This window comes from Neolamprologus multifasciatus, chromosome 5, assembly GCF_963576455.1.
Source record: "Neolamprologus multifasciatus chromosome 5, fNeoMul1.2, whole genome shotgun sequence".
Taxonomy (NCBI): Eukaryota; Metazoa; Chordata; class Actinopteri; order Cichliformes; family Cichlidae; genus Neolamprologus; species Neolamprologus multifasciatus.
The window spans coordinates 30,171,302-30,190,921 of record NC_140443.1 but is presented as its reverse complement, the minus strand read 5'-3'; the positions used below and the strand labels follow the sequence as shown (position 1 = coordinate 30,190,921).

The 19,620-nt window shown below is 39.3% G+C and overlaps 3 protein-coding genes across 5 annotated transcripts; 1 reads left to right on the top strand and 2 right to left on the bottom strand.

Moving 5' to 3' along the window:
* The first annotated feature begins 1,139 nt into the window (after positions 1–1,139).
* On the top strand, positions 1,140–4,519 carry LOC146519067 (uncharacterized). The gene is made up of 5 exons (XM_085159395.1): positions 1,140–2,915; positions 2,994–3,098; positions 3,183–3,192; positions 3,250–3,413; positions 3,516–4,519. The coding sequence occupies exons 1-5, from the start codon at positions 2,780–2,782 to the stop codon at positions 3,788–3,790; spliced, it is 690 nt and encodes a 229-aa protein (XP_085015521.1). The 5' UTR covers positions 1,140–2,779; the 3' UTR covers positions 3,791–4,519.
* A 424-nt stretch (positions 4,520–4,943) lies between these two features.
* Positions 4,944–12,930, bottom strand: tfe3b (transcription factor binding to IGHM enhancer 3b). Of its 3 annotated transcripts, none has more exons than XM_085159391.1 (9): positions 12,634–12,930; positions 9,711–9,932; positions 9,394–9,618; positions 8,827–8,922; positions 8,038–8,149; positions 7,881–7,937; positions 7,614–7,689; positions 7,315–7,462; positions 4,944–6,099 (listed from the first exon to the last, which is right to left on the bottom strand). In XM_085159391.1, the coding sequence occupies exons 1-9, from the start codon at positions 12,667–12,669 to the stop codon at positions 5,641–5,643; spliced, it is 1,431 nt and encodes a 476-aa protein (XP_085015517.1). In that variant the 5' UTR covers positions 12,670–12,930; the 3' UTR covers positions 4,944–5,640. The 3 variants fall into 3 exon arrangements, with proteins under 3 accessions (XP_085015517.1, XP_085015519.1, XP_085015518.1); XM_085159393.1 differs by having other exon boundaries at positions 9,711–9,944; positions 12,609–12,928; XM_085159392.1 differs by having other exon boundaries at positions 9,711–9,944; positions 12,634–12,919.
* Positions 12,931–13,224: 294 nt separating this feature from the next.
* gnl3l (G protein nucleolar 3 like) lies at positions 13,225–18,832 on the bottom strand. Its single transcript, XM_085159386.1, has 15 exons — positions 18,715–18,832; positions 18,575–18,618; positions 17,917–18,024; positions 17,716–17,832; positions 17,549–17,632; positions 16,718–16,853; positions 16,541–16,644; positions 16,275–16,419; positions 15,994–16,081; positions 15,143–15,320; positions 14,886–15,028; positions 14,660–14,796; positions 14,353–14,519; positions 14,070–14,241; positions 13,225–13,323 (listed from the first exon to the last, which is right to left on the bottom strand). Exons 1-15 carry the CDS (start codon positions 18,725–18,727, stop codon positions 13,259–13,261), a joined length of 1,701 nt encoding a protein of 566 aa, XP_085015512.1. The 5' UTR covers positions 18,728–18,832; the 3' UTR covers positions 13,225–13,258.
* Positions 18,833–19,620: the final 788 nt, after the last annotated feature.

The window sequence follows — 19,620 nt, the reverse complement described above, 5'->3', positions numbered from 1 at the left end:
GGGATACTCCCACTAGGTTTAAATCTGGGACTCTCCACCATTTGACCTTAGAACTGAAGAAGCTTCTCGGATGAGAGGTGAAACGTCTTCAAGTAACTTAAAGAAGTCCAGACGCTTTTCTTTGCAAGCTCCTTTGACTAACACCTCTCCCATCTCCCTCCCCTCTTTTCACAGTCACCCCCCAACCAGTCCCGACAGTTGACTGCCCCCTCTAGAGCCTGGTTCTGTCATAGGTTTCTTCCTTTAAAGGGAGTTTTTCCTATCCACTGTCGCCTAGTGCTTGCTCAGAGGGGATTGTTGGGGTTTTCTCTCCTCTCTCCCTTTACTTTACGCTCTTCTTTACATCCCCCCCACCCCCACCTTTTCTTTTTTCTTAATAATTGAACAATAAAAACAATTGCTGCTAATTAAATGTGTCAAATCAATGTCTTTATTCAAGAATACAAGAAATGGGTAATAGCTGCATGTGTGTTTGTGTGTGTGCATAATATGCATACTTTACGTGTTGGATCCAAATCCCACAAGGAATGAAATAAAACAAGAAGACAAACAAAAACAAATATTTCTCTCCCTTCCCAGGTCAGGAATCAGGATGAGGAAGAAATGAGGTCAGATCAGTGCAGGTTTTTGCACTACTGACATAAAGTTTCTGCTGATTAAAAACAGTATGTCGATATTTCTGAAATACATTTGCAAACAAATGACTTTGACAACTTGTGTTTTTTCATGAAAGAAAAAAGAAAAATCAGAGAGCAGAGCTGGTAAAACAGCTTAGCTCCGCAGGTTACAGGACATCAGATGCCAAATACCTTTCATGACAGTCTTCGTTATTGCATAAATCTCCCCTTTTACCATTGATCAGTAAATCACTGCATATAAATTCATCTAACCGTTATAATTTCATGAGTAAAGATTCTCAGATGACTGAATGGCGGTTTTAGTAAATGTTGAACTTTATTGTGATTTCTATTTTTAGAATCAATAGCACACATTTTGATTTAGTTTTGCAAGCTGCTGATTTCACACAGATCCACTGCCCAAACGTGCCTTTGAGTTTTTCATCATTTAACAAGAATAGGCTCAGGCAATCATTGTGGAATTAGGCTTAGTATATGTGACAGTATAAAGGACAGGATATCCACAATTTAGGATTCAGGCATTTGTTTTAGTTCAATATCGCCATCATTCTATGTTTGAGTAGTTTACAGAACCAGCAGTTAGCAGCCGCAACTCTGCTGCTTCAATTTAAGCATTGCAAGCATTCCTTTATACACAGCATTTCAGTCAGGTTGAGGTCTGGGCTTCCATGCTGTACATTTGCTTCTGTACCTGGGGTCATTATCCTGGTGCATGGCCTAATTTAGGAGAAGCTTTAGCTGTCGGACAAACGGCCTCACATTTGACTCTAGAAAACATTAGCATACAGAAGAGTTTGTCAGCTGCAAGGTGACTATCTCTTGTGGCTGCAGAACAAGCTCAAATCATCACCTTTAAACCAGCATGCTTGACAGCTGGTTTGAGCCTCCGCTCTGTTTTACATACGTCTGTAGATGGCTCTCCTGACCTCCTCTGCATATGATGATGATGATTTAGACTAAATTTGGAGTCATCACTCCATCAAACCTTTTGCCCCTGACTTTCAGTCCAGTACCTGATTAACTTGGCATACTTAAGCTTCTTTTCCTTGTTTGCATTCCCTAACACAATCCCTGCTAATGATACCATGTCCCAGCAGTCTGTCTTTTCCTATCAAGTGTTAAACTTTGAGTTTTTGTTCTTTCTTTTGAGATATATATGTATTCAGTCATTGGTTGACACACCATTTAGTCACTGATAGGCTAATACAATAATACGGCTTCACGATTTCTTGTTAAGATTTGCTTATTAATAGTAAATGTAGGCACTACAGTAGTATAAAAGTACCACTAATATTAGGTAGGATGTAAAAGGTTATTTACATAAGCAAATATATTACATTTTCGGTGTGTCTCCCCCACTCACCTAACACAAACACACTCACAGAGAGGGAAAGAGAGAGAGAGACAGAGAGAGCTTGTGCACGACGATGGCAGCAGTTACACCTCCACCACTGAGAGATGTGATTAAGGCTGCGTGTTGGATTGTCCTCTACAAAATGCTGTGAAATGTAAGTATGCCTTGTTTCCTATGAAGCTAATAAGGACACTTTGTAGATGCTGACATATTTCCAAAGCACAGCGTTCAAGTATTTATGGCTTGTGACTAATAATCTTCAAATGTATTAAATATACCAATCTAAATGTTACTTTTGACACATTGTTTTTTACTTATTCTCGCGCGCCCTTACCTTACCTTGTAGATTCTCTCTCTCATAAATTTCATGAAAAAGCAGAAATGTGGATAAAATGTTCTGTGTGAAAAATGTCAAAGAAGGTAAGCACTACTTCAAGAAATTAATTTTTAATGAGTGCAAACTCAAGATCTCACTTCCTCATATTGCTGTCAGGATATGAGTGTACTAGCTTTCATCTACATTATGAATGTATCTAAAATGGAGATAAATAATAGATTAACTTCCCAAGATGTCCACTCATTACTGACAGCTACAAAACCTCAGCTAGAGACTCAGGCTCTCTGGTAGTGGCACAGGCTTTTCATTACAGCATTACAAAGTTATCTATTCCAGTTTAAGAGGAGAAATGATCTAAACATAATAATCACCGCTATAATCTTTAATTAAATATGTAATTTAAACATCGTTTTCCATATTTTACAAAGACACATTCAAGTGATTGCAACGATGGATGACATGCTCAAATCTGCAGATACGACTGAAAAAACGTACGATAGAAATGCTGACAAAGCAGAGCTCCACGATCCGCTGCCTGCTACCTCAAAGTTGCCCGTTACACGTGATTCCACTGCACACCTTACAGGTATGCTCACATGAAACAGATAATAATGAAAACACACATGCTTAGTAACCTGATTCCTCCTTGTTTCTGTGCCTCCAGAATCTTTGATTGAAGTCAATAGTTTTTCAGAGCAGATCTCCACTGAGGACACTGAATTATCTTCAGTGGACCTCTCTGCGAATGTCTTCCCCCATAGAACAGTAGGTACGGTGACCTGCGAGTTCTTTATTTGTAATTTTCTCCTCTGAAAAATGTTTTCACAAGACTTTCTTCTGTTTCACACAGAAGCTCCCAAAAAGTGCAACATGCAAAATATACCAAAGTCAGGAGTGACCAGAGCAGTATCTGTCTGCAGTCCACAATCTGTGGAAAAGGAGCAGCCAAAACCTCGCAGCGCCTTGCTGTCGTCCTCTCTGGAGGCCAGCACAGTCCATGAATTGAACCATCCACCCAAACCAAAGGGCAAGAGCCAAGAAAGCCTTAAAACCACTTCTGCTCACACCGACCCAGGAGCAGAGGGTAAGGACAATAAACTTTAGTGAAATCCTATTTCATCTTATTGTTCCCATATATCTGTTTTCTCTCGCATCTTTCCTCACTAACCCTTCTCTTCTATGCGAGATCTTTGTGCTGCAATCCTCATGGCCTGTCTCTTCTGCCACCCCCTGGACTGCATCCTGTCCACGCTGAGGGGGGTTAACGGGTGCGCCTGGTGGCTGTGCTCGTCCTTCTACGACTGCGAGCCTCTCCTGGGGGTGATGCACCACTGCAACCTCTGCGGGTGTCTGGGTGTTTCTCGCTGCTTCCAGAGCGACTGTTCGCTGTGCGACCTGTGCCTCCACGCTACAGAATGCCTGGACCTCGCTATGGAAATCTCTCAGATGCTTTACCACTGACGCCCGCTGCCAGAAAATAAAGCACATCCACACACGAACTGATGGCAATCATTTATTTGTTAAAAATCTCAAAGCCAAATTGCAGGGACAAGACATGTTCGTTTGTAGTTAACAGTCGGTGTGAGTATGAGTCACTGTGTATATGTCTGGTTAAGACAGGGTTAATATTGTGGAGAAGAGTAAAAGCTGAATAAGTACAGAAGTTCTACTCTGTGATTTACGGGAACACGACGAGCAACGCTGAGTGATGGAGTAGAGCTGCTTTAAGCTGAAAGGTACCTCCAACGCTCTGAACGATCAGTGGAGAGCTTAAATAATTATTGTAACCACCAATCAATGCCACTCAAAGCTATGATCTAAATATATTTTTGGCTGTTTTAACTAAAAACTTTACATCAGTGTTAGAAAAAACAAAAACAAAAATACTCAAACACACATTCATTAACTGTACACAAGGTTCGGTAAGCATGTGATGAAAAAAACCCTTTCTAACATTTGTGACTATTTAATGGAATAATAATTGCATTGAGGTTTCATTCAACAAAACATCATACATTGTTATAACAGACGTGAGACTAGTGGTTGGTTTAAAAAAGGAGGTCTGAGCCAGCTGAATTCAGACTACAATGAGCAGGAATCCATTATTAGATTATATCACTTTTCATCATCCAAAAAAAACAAACAAACAAACAAAAAAACACACCCCACATATTTATTAGAACATGCTAACTGGTTAAAAAAATTACTCAGTGATTACCAAAGTTAATGGAGACAAACTGACAATACGCATTAGTCTGCAGAAACTACTTATCAAATGATCAGGTATAAAAAAAATGTAATGAACTACAGTACTTTTGTAAAAGGAGAAAATTGTTCTGCATTCCCACTGACTGAGTGAATATATTAAAGAAAATTATATATATATATATATATATATAAATGCTGATTTGTAATTTGTAGCTACTCTGGAAGAAATCCTGCTTTGGCTAACTAGCTGCAGCAGCATGTGAATTTTTTTCACCGCCTTTAAGGTTTTATTACAAATACATGCGACCTGGGCCTTAGCTGTCCGCTGTATGTAGTAGTAATAAAAACAGACACGAGCTTTCTTAAAATGCATAGACTGCCATAAAATAAGGTGCAAAGAACTTGCTCAAAATAAAAGACTCTTATTTACAATGTGCTGTAACTACTACACAATGTGCCAATTCACTTTTTTTTTACAGAGATCCCTTCTGTAGTTGCTGGTGATACAACCCAACACGCATGAGTATGCAACTGCTTTTAACAAACCCTGATTCCAGTCAGTCTGAAGAAAAACAAAAAACAAACACACACACGCATGAAATATATGCTATATATTGGCATTTCTTGACAAGTTAGTTGTGCCAAACATGTCCTGTCACGAAAACGAAACCTCACAGCTTTCTTCCCTACAAATATGCATATAATAAATTCAAGCAAACCTTATATCCCTCTTAAAATCTCTGAAGAAATCTTAACAACTATTTAAGAATGTATCATTTCTTAATGCTAGGTCCATGCCCCTATTGTACAATATTGCATTTTATACTAAGATTGCATTCAGAAACTCAGACATAATCATCTGATGTCTGACTGGCTCCAAACAGGAACAATTATAATGAATTTGTGTAGCAAAAAACAAACAAACAAACAAAGAAAAATTAAAATTTGCTGTCTTCTGGTGTTAGTTTTGTTCATAATTATAGTTAAATTTGACTTTTTAAAGTTCAGTTGTGCAGTTGTATAAATAGGCTATAGTTGTTTAAGGATAAACTGCACTTCCTGACATTCTTGTCCCTACGGAGTCTCTGACCACACGCAAATCATCACAAGTCCTCGTCCATCTCAAGGCTGCTCCTGCGACTGCTGGTTTTAGAGGCACCCGGTGACAAAGGAGAAAACAGCGGCTCGCCAATCCTCTCTGGAGACAGAGTGCACCCGTCATCCATAAGTATGTCTCCCAAACCCATATCGGAGTAAAGGGCGGAGGCCGGGGGGTCATCGAGCTCAGCGAAGCTCAGGCTGCCCAGGTCCAGCGGACTACTTATGGTGAGTCCGGCGGGAGAGTCTGAGGAGGGTGGGGACAGGAAGGAGGCAGGCAAAGGTTGTCCAATGGCTGCCGGACCGAGGAGGTTCTGGTTGGAGGCTCCTCCTGTGTTGGGAGCCAGAGACTGGCTGCTCTGTGGAACTGTGGACTGCTGCTGGAGCAGAGAGGGGTTGGAGCTCAGAGCAGAGATGCTGTTGGAGTTTGAGAGGCCGTGAAGCCGTGCCTGCATTTCCAGTTCCTGAAAACAAGAACAGTATGTTTTCTAATCAGATGGCCAGAAATCACTCATGTCATTATTGCATAATCTATTGCACTCCTATATTGGATAGCTCCTTTTATGTTTTTGCATTGAAAAATTCATTCCACGTGTTAAACTTTACACCCAAAAAACTGTCTAAATAAGATGAAACACAGATGGAACAAAGCAAGTCTGAATTTTTGGTTGATCCAAATTTGCAATAAGGAAGAAAAATAAATAGTTGAGAACTAGATGAGAACTAAATAAAGCAAACATAACATTTTGTGGATTTCACCTATTTTGTGCAAACTTTATGTCTGAGTAAACCAACAGGATGAGTGCAGACACTTCACAGACTTACTGTGTGTATTACAGTAGTGACGACAGTTACACAGACATTTCTTCAGCAAGACAAAGACCTTCTTTGTTTAGAAAAAATATGAGCGAAAAGACAACAACAGAGCAGAGCCAAGGACGTGGAAGTCACTACATTTATGAAGACAAACAGTTCACGCCCCGCTTACATTTCTGTCTACACTTAAACAGCAAAGGTGGACAAACGGCTTTTGATTTTCTTTGACTTTCAAGGAATTATGCACCATTGTTCCCCAGGCACATCCATTTAGACGCATTCTTAGTCTGGATGGCACTACCTTGGCCTCCTGTAACACTCTGAAGAATCGATTATTTTTGACCAAGAATGTTTTCTTTAACAAGCAAATTAAGAAAGCCTTCTTTTCTCTGCCGAGTAAATCGGAGGCATCCTTTTTCGGAGTGATGCTGAAATACTTGTTCATACATAAGCTTCTAAGATGCACTATTCTATTACTTATGATAAGGCTGTTCTAAAAGCGCCCTGAAAAGCCTTCAGAAGATGGAACTCAAGAGATGTCCATAGTAGATATTTGTTTTTAATGGCTGTAAAATCCACAGTTAGCAAGCCCTCGAAGATCAAGTCATATCATGACCTCACTGCAAACCCACCACATCAACCCAACAAAGCCATGACCGCAATCTGGTCATGGCAGACGGCTGCCCATTGTCAAGTCTGGTTTTGTTAGAGATCTCTTCCTGTTAAAATGGAGCTTTCTCATACAGCCTCATCCGATTGTCAGGATTCTCTCACTAACATCTTCATCTTACAACAAAACACACTTTGAGATAACCATTCCTGTAAAACAGCGCTACATAAATAAAACTGAACTGAACACTGACCTGGATGCGTAACATTAAGGAGTGGTTGGCTTGCTCCAGCTTCTTCTGCCTCATCTCAACATCCTTGGCTCTCTGCTGCTCCTTCTGCAGTTTCCTGATGTAGTCTACGGAAGCCTTGAGAATGGTACCTTTATTCCAGCGCATCTCTCTGCCATTGTTGCGATGTCAGTAAAGACAGGAAAGACAACAGAAGCAGAGGACATGATTACGATTTATACGCTGCATGTGTGGCCCCCAAGGCATTAAAATTCAAACAGTGTAACTTCATGTGTGCAGTGGAAAATGAATATCCCACTTACGGGTCTGATGACTTGGGTATCAAAGCGCCCAACTCCTTTATGCGGTCATTGATGTTGAATCGACGCCTCCTCTCAACTGCAACCAACAAAGAGAGGAAGCAAAGGCACACGAGGTTACCTCTAACAATCAGCTGGTATTAAGCAGAAGTGCACGAATAAGTAAATAGGATGTTGTGATTCTGAATCTGCATTGCGGTCTACATTTTTATTGTAATCATACTGAAACAAGAAGTTAAAAAAATGACCTCAAACAAAGGTTTGACTTACTGAGGTTATGATTGTCTTTCTTCTGCCTTTCTTTCATTATTGCTTTGGCATCTGCATCTGACAGACAAAATGTTAGCGTTCATGTTACGAAAAGCTAAACTGTTTATTAATAAATAAATGAAACAAGACACGTGTTTATAAAAGGAAGTTACTATACCAGTAATTTCCCTTTTAATTTTTGGAAGATCAGCAGGGCAGGAGTTGCTGACAGTAAGAGTAGGCGCTGCCATTCCCGGGCTATGGTACACATCCAAGAGGTTTCCTGGGAGCTGCACAACAAACAACATGTTCCAATATAGGTCTTAAATAGTACCTGACTACTCTGAAGCAAATGCTGCTGCTTTAATTTAGAGCAATCGGTTATGTGAGTTCAAAATAGACTCAAAGCAGGTTTCTGTGGATCAGACAGATGCTATCAAAAAGAAATGGCTGCTACATAATGACAGCAAAGAAAAACCCCACCATTTATATTCTATTGCATATCAAAGATGAAGACTACCCAGTGCCAATTCAAAAAATCCAAAAAAGCCTTTTTACCTCAGTCAGCTTCTTTTTCTTGCCCTCCAAAATCATCACCATAATCCTCATTTTTTTGCTTAGCGGTGAAATTTTGGAAACCTGTTTCTTCCCTGCAGTTTACTTCTTGACCTGGCCGTGTACTTTTTATGACTTTTTATGACTCTCTTTGTCTTGTATCCACTGATCGCTTTACCCTGCCCACAAAACACTTCTGTGACGAATGGTAACCGAGTGCTAGAAGTGTATATTTGCTCTTACAACTTTCAGAATTCCACACATGAAAGAGACCGCCCATTCACAGAGCGTACTCACTTGGAGCTGTCTGCGTTATTCTGTTACTGCACTATTAAAGAAGAAGCTCTAAACTGGAGAGGAACCTTCAAAAAGGAAGTTCAGGAGAGAACAATAAATGCATAGTTCTTCATACCGTGCTAGGCAGCTGAAGACCTGAGTCTATCAACGTAATGATGTCGTCATTAAAACTGGATTCAAGGCTAATAATGTCATCGATCACATCGTCAATCTAGAAAAACAGACAAAGAGACAAACGTGGCAGAAGGTAAATGGTGTGATAGTAATGAATATGCATTTACACTGTATAAAAACAATCCAGGTGGCAACACTAAACATCTGAGCCCAATGTGAGAGCTTTAAAGAGGCCTAATTTGGAAGACAGTGATGCGTGCATGAGACGTGCTGGCACGGTTATTCTGCCGGTGCAGTATTTAACATCTTATTGTGACGAAAGGCCAACGAGAGTATGACAACAAATGGCATGCATCCTCACAGTGGGACCATCGGGCACATTGCTACAGAGCAAACACAAGCTAATCGAGCAAGAAGAGAGCAACAGATATTCAACTTCCCCACAAAAATGCGCTGGAAGTTTCCAAAAAGGAAACTACTGAACAGGTTATGTAATCTGCTGTATCATCAAATGAAACTCGCACACAGGAAATTTAACTACTGGTATCAATGTTGGAATTCCCCTTACTTCTTCCTTGTTGGAGCCGATGTTGAGCAGCGCCATAGGACTATTAGGGGCGCTGCAGGCAGTAGGGGCCACTTCTGGGGCAGAACTGGACTGGGGGGCGGGAGACAGAGACAAGGTCTGAGGAATCGCCTTGTTTCCCAGAGTGGTGGAGAGGTACTGCTTCACCTGCTGCCTCTGTGCCTGCTGGATGTGGTACTTGGTGGGGTTCTCCAAGTGGGTCTGCACCTGATCATTCAAACAGCTGTTAGGGGCTGGTGGGCTGACATACAGACACACACACAGTGCTAAAAATTTAAAACAAAACAGGTCGCTCTTACTTTCAGCACCTCCACGGGCACCTGTGCTGGAGGGGGCCGGGCAGCATTAGGTGGCAGAGTGACAGAGATAGCTGGAGTTGAGTTGGTGGCCCGAAGCTGAGAGGCAGATGCCTGTTGTTGCTGAGCAAGAGCCTCGCGTCTCTCCTGCTCCTGGGCTTGTTCCCGCATCAGCTGCTGCCGCAGCAACACACGTGACGACATGGCTGAGACGGATCGGGGGATCTAGGGATGGACCTGTAGGACAGCATGCGATGTTATTACACCACTCAATCCACAAATCAGAATCCTACACTTTAATATTCTGATGAGAATTCCAGATGTCACTGCCAGGTCTAAAATACATTTACATAGAAAATGCTTAGTTTGGTTTGAAATAATCTGAGTAATTAAGTTCCAAAGCCATCAGAAGTTTGTGATATGACCTGTAGAATTCAACACATAATTGTACAACTTAACAAAACTGTTTTCATTAAAAATGTTAACAAATTACTTTAAAATACCAAACAAATCAACACTATTAGTAAGACTGCAACACCCCTGAAAGCTGTTGGTTGTCAATCAGTCATTTAAATACGTTAAAATACATTAAGATCTTGAATTAGTGGTGGGACTGTTACTTAGTTACAATGGTACTTATACAAAATCTAGTTTCTCTAATCTGCTGCCTTTAAAGCTTCTTCAAGCCCCGACTTCTTTATTCTCATTTTCACTTCCCCCTTTTTTTAAAAATATGTACCCTCTGTTATGTCCGCTACAGTTGTATCTGTTACTCAGAGACACAGGAGACTCAAATAGATCTTGTTTCAACCATGCTCAGCAGTCCCAATGAGCATTACAAGGTTACTATTGCAACAGCATTATTTACGAATGTGAAGAATTGTGTAACTGTATCTCAGCCCTTTTTTGCTCAAAGATTTGTACATTTGTTAAGGGCTCTCCACCTGCATGCTTAAAAGTGTACAGAAAACTGTTGAAGTGCATTTAAAGTATGTGTGTGCATATAAGTGCATATATAAATATTAATGGCTGAAAAGACAAAGTAGTTTGGCCCAAGAACTGGAGACAACTTAAAAAGGCCAACTGGTCTGCTGCTTACATTTCTTTGTTGCACTTCAGCCACAGCAGATCTGCAAATATGTGTATCTGTTTACATCTCCAGCACCTTGTATTAGACCAAGTTGGCACTTCCCCGTGTCAACTTGTCAACTATATATATATATATATGTGTGTATATATATGTATATATATATATGTATATATATATATGTATATATATATGTATATATATATATGTATATATATATGTATATATATATATATATATATATATATATATATATATATATATATATATATATATGTATATATATATATATATATATAGATAGATAGATAGATAGATAGATCACAAAGTGCTTCACACGGGGATGACAAAGTATTAAACAAAAACAGACAAAAGTTAACAAAATGTCATTCTAAAAAAAAAATATATTTTTTAAATGTTATGTTATATTGTTCCTTTTTGATACCCTCTGGCCCAGATCACTCTTTAAAAAGATATTTTTAATGGCAGTGAGAGTGTTTAGCTAGATAGATAAATTATATATAAAAGTCACTTTGTCAAAAACGGATTGGATTGCAGCTTCTACCTGGTGATGGGGATATTGTTTGTGGCTCAAAGTTAAGAATATATCCCATATATATTAAGATAAATATACATAACATATGTTTCATAGATTATAGGCCAACATGTCATTTACAGCAGTTTAAATACGGGCATTTTTTGGCAAATACCGGAAATCACTTTTAGGCAGAACACCAAAGGGAGTTGGTGTCACTTTAAGGCATTGAACTGTCACAGATCAACAGTTTTTATCTTGTCAGTGTGTCATTACTCACTGACAAGATAAAAACACCACAGATGGGGAAAAAAATACCCGTGATCATCCTTTGTCTATTTTCTGCGAGCGTAGTGATAAGTTTAAGATTGCATTGTTGCTTGAAGTGTGTAGATCGATAATTTGGTCGAGGCCGACTGAGTACAGACCCCGCCTACTCGCCGCACGGCAGGCGTACGCGTACTTTTGTACTGTTTAGTTTGTACTGCTGCTCATTCCTGTGCAATATCCCATCTGCCCCCCACCCCCTCTCACATTCCCATTTAAGATTTTCTTTATTTAATCACTAGTGTGTACATACATTTATATATACATATATATATTTAGTCAGTTAACTGAAAATCTCTTTTTCTTTTACTACATCTTATTAATATTTTGCTCTTACTGTTTTTCTATTTATTTGTTATTATTTTTATTTTATTTTTTTCTACTGTACCATTCTGCTGAGTGACTGTCTTCGGCTCGTCAAATACATTTCATTGCGATGTTGACCCTGTGCTAACTTGCATATGACAAATAAAACTGAAAACTGAAACTGAAATAGTGGTCGCCTACCTTCTTAACAGATATTCCCCCTGACAACATAAAAGATCCAATTCATTTTTAACAACATCATTTAAATGGGTTAACTCTGGAACCATTTAGACAGACAGTTGGGAGGCTGCTGTTTACTTTACACATTTTTCGTAATTTCTATTTTTGGCGAGCTAGGTTCTATCGTCATGAATTGGCGGCGTTCATTTGACAGCTCAGTGGTGCTAACGGGCCCAGATCAACGTTATGTGAGGACAAGCAATACAAGCTAGAATTTCCATCGTATACTTTTTACTTTGAAGCTATCCAGTGATAGTCCACTTGTTAGAGGGTTGCTATTTTAGCTGAAGGCAGTGCTATTTCAGTACTCGTACGACCCCTCGACGGCCAAGTAAAAATAGGAAGTTGAATCTGAGCTAGCTAGCCCTCATTAATTGCGACAAGCTAACGCTACACAGCTACATACCTTATTTCAGATTAAAGATACGTACTATCTGATTAGTGTAGGAGGAGTTACAGCCACACATCCACTGAGTCCTTCGCTTTCTTTGCCATTTCTTCAGATCCGTGAAAACTAACTTGATAGTCACTAGCCTCCGCGCTACCGTTGTTTACCTCAGACCGACGGCCCTACGTCATCTTACGCAACTTACCCGGAACTTGTTAATTTTAAAGTTGTATTTTCAAAACGATATCTTGAACAAAGTGTCCTCTTATTATAGTATTGAAGTGCTGCTATAATTCATAAATGTGACACATTTTAATCTACGTTAGTCTGCCAATAGTTCCGCAGAGGTTAGCTATTCAAAAAAGTAAAGACGTAATTCTTAGTATAAGTATTACATCAATAATATTACAACTATTCAAATCGTAATATTTATAATACCCAGTGTCTGAACAGGAATATAATCTACCAGGGACGACGTAAAAAACAAACAAACAAAGAAACACAAAAAAACCCTTAAAGTTCTAAAGAAAGTATTACGGGACTCAGAAACAATTTTTCTCAGGTTCACTGTGGCACATGTTTAACCCAACAACAATAATAGCCATGTCAAAGAAAGACAAACCACCAAAATGGATTCATTAAATTCATCATTTTATTTTGGTAATATTTTACTCTGAAAATGAGAAGTCCATTGCAGATGTCAATGTGTCTGAGAGTTTGGTGGCAAGTTTGTCTGCAGAGCAAAGAAAAAGAAACCAGAAAGCATTAGGGCAAAATCTAGATCATTTCTATAATAAATTTTAAAAACAAAAATGCTAAAAGTGTCACAAATCACATACAAGCAACCTTTTGGACAAAAACTGAGGAGCTGGTTGATACCACGACTTTCTGTGCTGACCAAACTGCTAGCAGCAGAGGTTTCTTTTCCAAACACATCAATAATTTTATCTCTGTATAGCGACATTTTTGTGACGAAACCCAATTCGCTTGATAGATTTGTTCTGATCTTAGCTCAGGATGTCTTTCTACTTTTTACTTACAATGGTTTATGAAAGAAAGTTGCTAATATCAAAACAAACACAATAATTTAATTAAGTGAAATGCATACTTCTTTGAATTGTGATCATGACTGACTTGGCTAATGAAGAAAAGCTGTGAGCTGGTTTCTTATCATATTTTTGATCACTGTTTAGCTGTCCTGTGAGGCACGGTCCAATCAATTTTACTGATTTTTGTTCTGAGTCTGTGCAGAGCATTGCGGTGCACTCGATAAGTTATCAGTTAAAATCATCAATAAACAATGCTGAAACAGTGCCAGAGGACGCAACACAGACCCATGAATCATTACTTCCACAGTGTTTTAAAAAGGATGTGAATTATATTAGTGAATTGAATGTAGTCAACAGGATTTATGGAGCAGTTGTAAAATATCTAAAATGTGAGTATTAGTATTACACTGAGATGAATAATTGCACAAACCAGCTCTTTTCTGTAGCTTCTTCCTCTTCTTGCCTGCAGCCAGGAGTGCCTGACCCTGAAGCAGAGGGTCCACGTTCAAGATATTCTTTAAATCCGGAGCCTTGGATGCAGCATCCTTTGCGGGTACCTCTGTCTTTTTCTGTGATTTTATTTCCACTGTCATTGGTCCAAACTGTTTTGAGTGAAACAAAATAGCAGAAATAAAAAGTGAGATGAATAACAGCATTCAGAGTCATCATATTCTATAATTCACCCACAATTTAAGGCTACTGCTGCTTCTCACCTCTGGATCCTGATCATCCTCCATAGATTCAGTTTCCTCTTTCGAGGATGATGCTTCCACTGATCCTCCTTCCAAGCCCAGATCACAGTGCAACTCGCCCTGGCCTCCCTGTGTCATCCCAGTGGTTTCCATGCAGAATCCCATTTGAATGTCAGGACAAGACGACTCTGGACACAGTGGAAAGCACAAACCATTTAGTCTAAAGTTATCTGAACAGGTTTACATGATCAAAGCATGTGGTTTTATATTATCATCATGTTCCATTTAATTTGCCTGCCTGTGATACTGTTAATTATAACTTGCTTACCTGCAAGAACCTCCTGATTTCCCTTTTCCAGCTCGTCCCAGTCAAAGGCTTTTCCCATTTCTGTAACGATCTCAGCACTGACGTGTGTAGGAAGAGTGTGTGTCTCTGGAGGGTGTGTGAAGTAGCTAATCCTTCCCCTAAGAAACATAACTTCATGAATTTAAAAGTGCTTAAACTGAGGCGTTGCTTCAATATCATTTCTAGAACTTTAAAAAGCTATACCAACCCGGTCCAGTCCATTAGTACACTCTTGGCTGCCTTGTCAGTGTCCGGAAGCCCCCCCTTCCTCAGTTTGCCTTGCCGACGGGCGAGCATTGCCAAGAACTCCAGAGCTGTATGAAAGTCTGGGACACCGTAGTGCTCCATGATCTGTGTTTCCAAAAAAAATCCCAAAGCCATTGTTTGAACTACTTATTATTCAGTGCTCAGTACAGTTGCAGTGTTATCATTCAGTACAGTTGCTGAAGAGGTAGCATGACCTACTTGTGCCTTGTTGCACCTTCTGAGGATGGCTTCCACGGGTGGAAGGGGATCAACAAGCTGTTCGATTTTAACACAGTTGCGAAGAATCATTGCGGCGTCTGTCGTTGATGTTGCCATGACAATACCGGGACAGTCCAGGAGCTTTATGTGTTTGTCCAAATGTACCTCTTGAAGACATCTGAAATCCAGAAAACCCATCAAGAACACCATGGCAGGATTAATATGCACATCATAATTGTGTCTTGTTAGACGAACATATAAAGTTGGCACAGTTGCCAAGTATGCCTTCACTACACTGAGGTTGCGTGTGCGTGTGTGTGTAAAAACTGAATTATTTTTTTATTTTTATAGCTAAGATGATGAAGTTTAATGATGGAACATTAATTAATTACCATAATGCAACTTGTTTTTCACAAGTACCTACTTCACAAATATGAACATTAATTAGCTTTCCTAAGCTGTAATAATAAAAACTCTAAATCTGGGCAGTGGCTGTGACTCATGTTCACTCACTTTTCAGGAAACAAAGAATGAAATAATCAATTACATCAAAAAAGTCAGACTTAAAGCAAGTTGTCAAATTTGTGTAAGTGTTTTGATCCCCACCCCCCAAAAAAAGTAAAAAAAAAATGCACAAAAATGCTGGATGTACCAAAAATTACGTGAAACTCACAATAATAGATGTATTAACTTAATATTTAAAAAAATGTCAGAAGGTTCAATAAACATTCCAGTATCAAAAAGTTTCAAAAATTCTAATTTTCTGGAAATCATTTCACGCTTCAGGGTCACAGAGTAAATCTAGAAAACAAGTGTAGGCATGCAGGTTGAGCATGTTAATGTGCACTTACTTGGTGACACCTGGTGTGGCTCCAACATTACATGCTCGTGCTCGTTTCAGACTGTTGATCAAACTACTCTTTCCAACATTAGGAAAACCTGCAAAACATTAATGGAACGAAAAAAAATCCTATTTACTCTACTTTTCTTTAAAAGAAGAAAACCTGGTACAAAAACAGCAGTGTGTAACCTTTGATTCAATCTGGCCCCGAAGACATTTTGTGTAGATAGATTGAAGTAAGTCTGTAGCCAACTTATTGGTGCTCTCAGAATTTCAGGGCACGGCACTTACCTACAACACCTACAGTGATGGCTGTCTTTATATCCAGGTTGCGGCAATAGTTGCCCAGTAGCTTCATCAAGCAGTCTGCTCCAATACAAGCACTGGTGCTGAGAAGCTCTGTGGTGGCTTGTGTCACTGGAACGTTGCTGCGTTTCTTCCCATTGCAGGAGACATAATGTGCAGAGTTCATGCCGGAGTCACATTTAAAAACAAAGTACAGCCTTGATTTAATCTTTATTTCTAGATAATTAGAGCATAACTGCTTCACTACTCACCAAGTTCTTAGTCTGCTGCTGAGTAGATGCTTTAAAAGCCACAGTGGGGAACTCATTTCTAAGATACTTTATCCACTTTTCCACTATTTCTTTTGACACCAAATCTGGAACCAAAGTAAAACCATTTACTATTTTAATAAACAAATGAGATGTGTACAATGTTAGTGGCCTTCTTACCAATTTTATTGAGGACTAAAACTATCTTCTTGTTTGTTCCACTCTGAATGACCGCCTGTTCCACCTGAGGACATCTGCAGCCAAGAGGGTCACGCGCGTCCAGTACCTCCAGAATCACATCAGAGGCCTCCACAACCTTAAAAAACAGCATGTCAAATAACGCTCATGTCAACTCCTCTCTCATCCATCATGTTTCTAATAGCCCTTTTTGACTAGTACCTACTTGGCTTGACTCAAGTTCAGTCATTTTCCATAACAACCAGGTACCAGCTAATGTGCACGTGGTCATTTTAGCAACATGGAGTGAAAGTCCCATGACATCATTTGTATGTGATACAAACACCGCAACAAAGGAGGACGTGAAGCCGATGGTAAAACTCCTGCTTGGTGTATGTCGTTTTGCCAGTCCCTGGGATCACAGTGTTGTTTTTTGCGTAACCAATTCCTTAATTTTCGAGTTTCAAAACAGACAGCTTTGATTTTTGTGAAAGAGACTATTTCATGACTCTTTGAGTGATGTCTCTGACTAGCCAATTAGTGGCATGCAGTCTGTTGATGTCACATTTTCGAATCACCTCAGATTGCTTGGAAGCCAGGCCGAGAACCCAGCTACTACTGCTGAAGTATAGTACTACCACCTAATGGAAAACCCTAAAAACCGAGCTGAGTCGAGCCAAGCCGACCAGAGTATGTACTAGAGGAAACAGGCTATAAGATACTGAATGATACAGAGTGATTTTAAAGAATGTCAAAATTTAATTTAGTCTAAAATAAGAAGATTAATTCTTGTTGTGGTCCATATACAGGCCAGTGTGCAGTGCAATTAAATACCTTTTTAAATTCTCTGTAATATGCTTTCCTTGAATTCTCATTTTCAAAGTTGACATGCTTTTCTAAACTCTGCATCTCTGTCTCCTGTGAGGACAAAGAAGAATATGGTAATGACCACAGCAGCAAACTGTAAAGTATGCAGTTAGAGTCCTAAGTATCGTGCTTACCCTCTGCTCAAACTCCCTTTGTCGCTGAAGGATGTCATTCTGGAAGGTTTGCAAATTTCTCCTCTTCATAAGCTCTCGTTCTCGAGACAATTTCTGCTTCTCCTGAAGGTCCTGAAGCTAATGTAGTAAGATGTGACATAAGAGAGAGATTCACCAATGTGCCATCAAATCTGGTACAGCCAAGACTTTCAAAGGACGTACCCTTTGTTTCCTGATTTCTTCCGGTTTTCTGCTGTCCTTGACAGTCTGAGCAGGGGACTGTTCTGTATTTCTCTGCCCCGAAGCATCCCCCTTTCTTCCATCTTTAGCCTGTAGGATAAACACACAGGGGGTTGTAATATATTTTAGCTCATCAGCACAGCACTTGAAAGCAAAAGCATTCATTTTACTGGCTTGTTTACACTGAATGATAAATGCAGCCAACCATGGTAAAGATACAAATCACTACCACTGATAAGCTCAAATACAATATACTCTATGCACAGTGTACATTTGACTTTTATGACTTTTAGTCCAGTTGTTTTTGGCTATCCTGCATCTATTTATTCCTGCTCTATTCATTTTCCCGCTGTAAACCTGCTACTGTGACTTTCACAACCGAGGGACTAATGAAAGCTATACAGTGTCATAGATCTCCCAGTAGTGCCTACAATGTTTTTGGTTGTCTTGGCGTCACAATGAAATGTTTCCTAAATGTTTGGTGAAAACACGAAAAACGTTTAAAGTGTGACACCGACTACATACGGGTGCTGAGAAGCTCGGTTCTCAGCGCCAGTTCAGTACCAACTGAACTATTACTGACTGTGCTCCAGCAGCACTAAAAGTTAGCGACAGATAACATTAGCCTTGTAGCACTCACCTTAAACTTCGCACTGAACCCGAGTCGTTTGGCTCGTTTCTGTTCTGTTAAATGCAAAAAATACAAAACGAAGACGTTTAAATGTCATTTCACGCATTCAGTGAGTCAATACTTTCAGCTATAAACTGATGGATACCTACTAGCTTTAGACATAACTTCACCCTAGCCTTGCTCTTCTCAGACTTCACGTGTACTGCATCCCAAGGAGGTGGACATGCGCACACGATGACGTCAACAACAACATCCGGTTAAATGTCGAAATAAAAGCTTAGAAAAATAAACGTATTTAAATTGTAACTGACAGCGTAGATAGAGAATTTAAGTGCTTGCGTTTTAATATTATTATTGTAATATGTTGTAATTACCATTATAATGCACAAATTATAACAGAAACTGTTTTGGGGTAACCAAGAATTAACAAAAAGGCACTTTTGAGACAGGGGCTAGTTCTAAGCATTTTAACTCATGAATATGTTTTGGACAGCATAGTTTCTCTCATTCGGTTTTTTGATTCTAACTTAATTCCAAAGTCATTACAATGCATAGATCAGGAACCAGGAGACAGCTCAACAATGGCCTACAGAATGCATAACTTTGAGGTCGGTTATACAACATTTCACGCAAATGCATCTGGTAAAGAGTCTTCACTGAAATGGCTTTGGCACCAATGTAATGAATTTATGCATAAGTCTAATCGGCAAATACCTTTATTGAATTTTGTATATCAATAAGTCATGTTTAGTTCCTTCTAACGATCTCTCCTTGTTGAGATGCAATGTGGCTTTATTTTGAACATGTTAAAATAATACAAAAACAAAAAACAAGAAGCCCAAACAAACAAACAAAACATAAGAAAAAATGTTTAATAAAAAGTCGTTATAATAAATGAACACTGTAATTCTTAAACCACGTGGAGAAAACAGAGAAATGTAAAAGATTATGATTTTTTTCTGTTTATGAACAACAAACACTACCAGAGTGTTATTATAGCTGATAAAGACATTATTTTACTTCTATTATAGCTAATAATGATATTTTCAAGTTAT

Bases quoted from the DNA above. Each gene is read 5' to 3' on its own strand.
- LOC146519067 (XM_085159395.1), top strand. From the start codon at position 2,780: ATGGATGACATGCTCAAATCTGCAGATACGACTGAAAAAACGTACGAT. The intron at 2,916-2,993 runs GTATGCTCACAT...CTGTGCCTCCAG, and splicing joins TTCCACTGCACACCTTACAG to AATCTTTGATTGAAGTCAAT. The intron at 3,414-3,515 runs GTAAGGACAATA...CTTCTATGCGAG, and splicing joins CACCGACCCAGGAGCAGAGG to ATCTTTGTGCTGCAATCCTC.
- tfe3b (XM_085159391.1), bottom strand. From the start codon at position 12,669: ATGTGTGGCTGTAACTCCTCCTACACTAATCAGATA. The intron at 9,619-9,710 runs GTAAGAGCGACC...TTGAATGATCAG, and splicing joins TGCCCGTGGAGGTGCTGAAA to GTGCAGACCCACTTGGAGAA. The intron at 8,923-9,393 runs GTAAGGGGAATT...CTGTTTTTCTAG, and splicing joins TCGGCTCCAACAAGGAAGAA to ATTGACGATGTGATCGATGA.
- gnl3l (XM_085159386.1), bottom strand. The intron at 16,420-16,540 runs GTGAGTAGTGAA...TGCAATGGGAAG, and splicing joins AGCAGCAGACTAAGAACTTG to AAACGCAGCAACGTTCCAGT. The intron at 15,321-15,993 runs GTAAGTGCACAT...TCTGGATTTCAG, and splicing joins GCCACACCAGGTGTCACCAA to ATGTCTTCAAGAGGTACATT.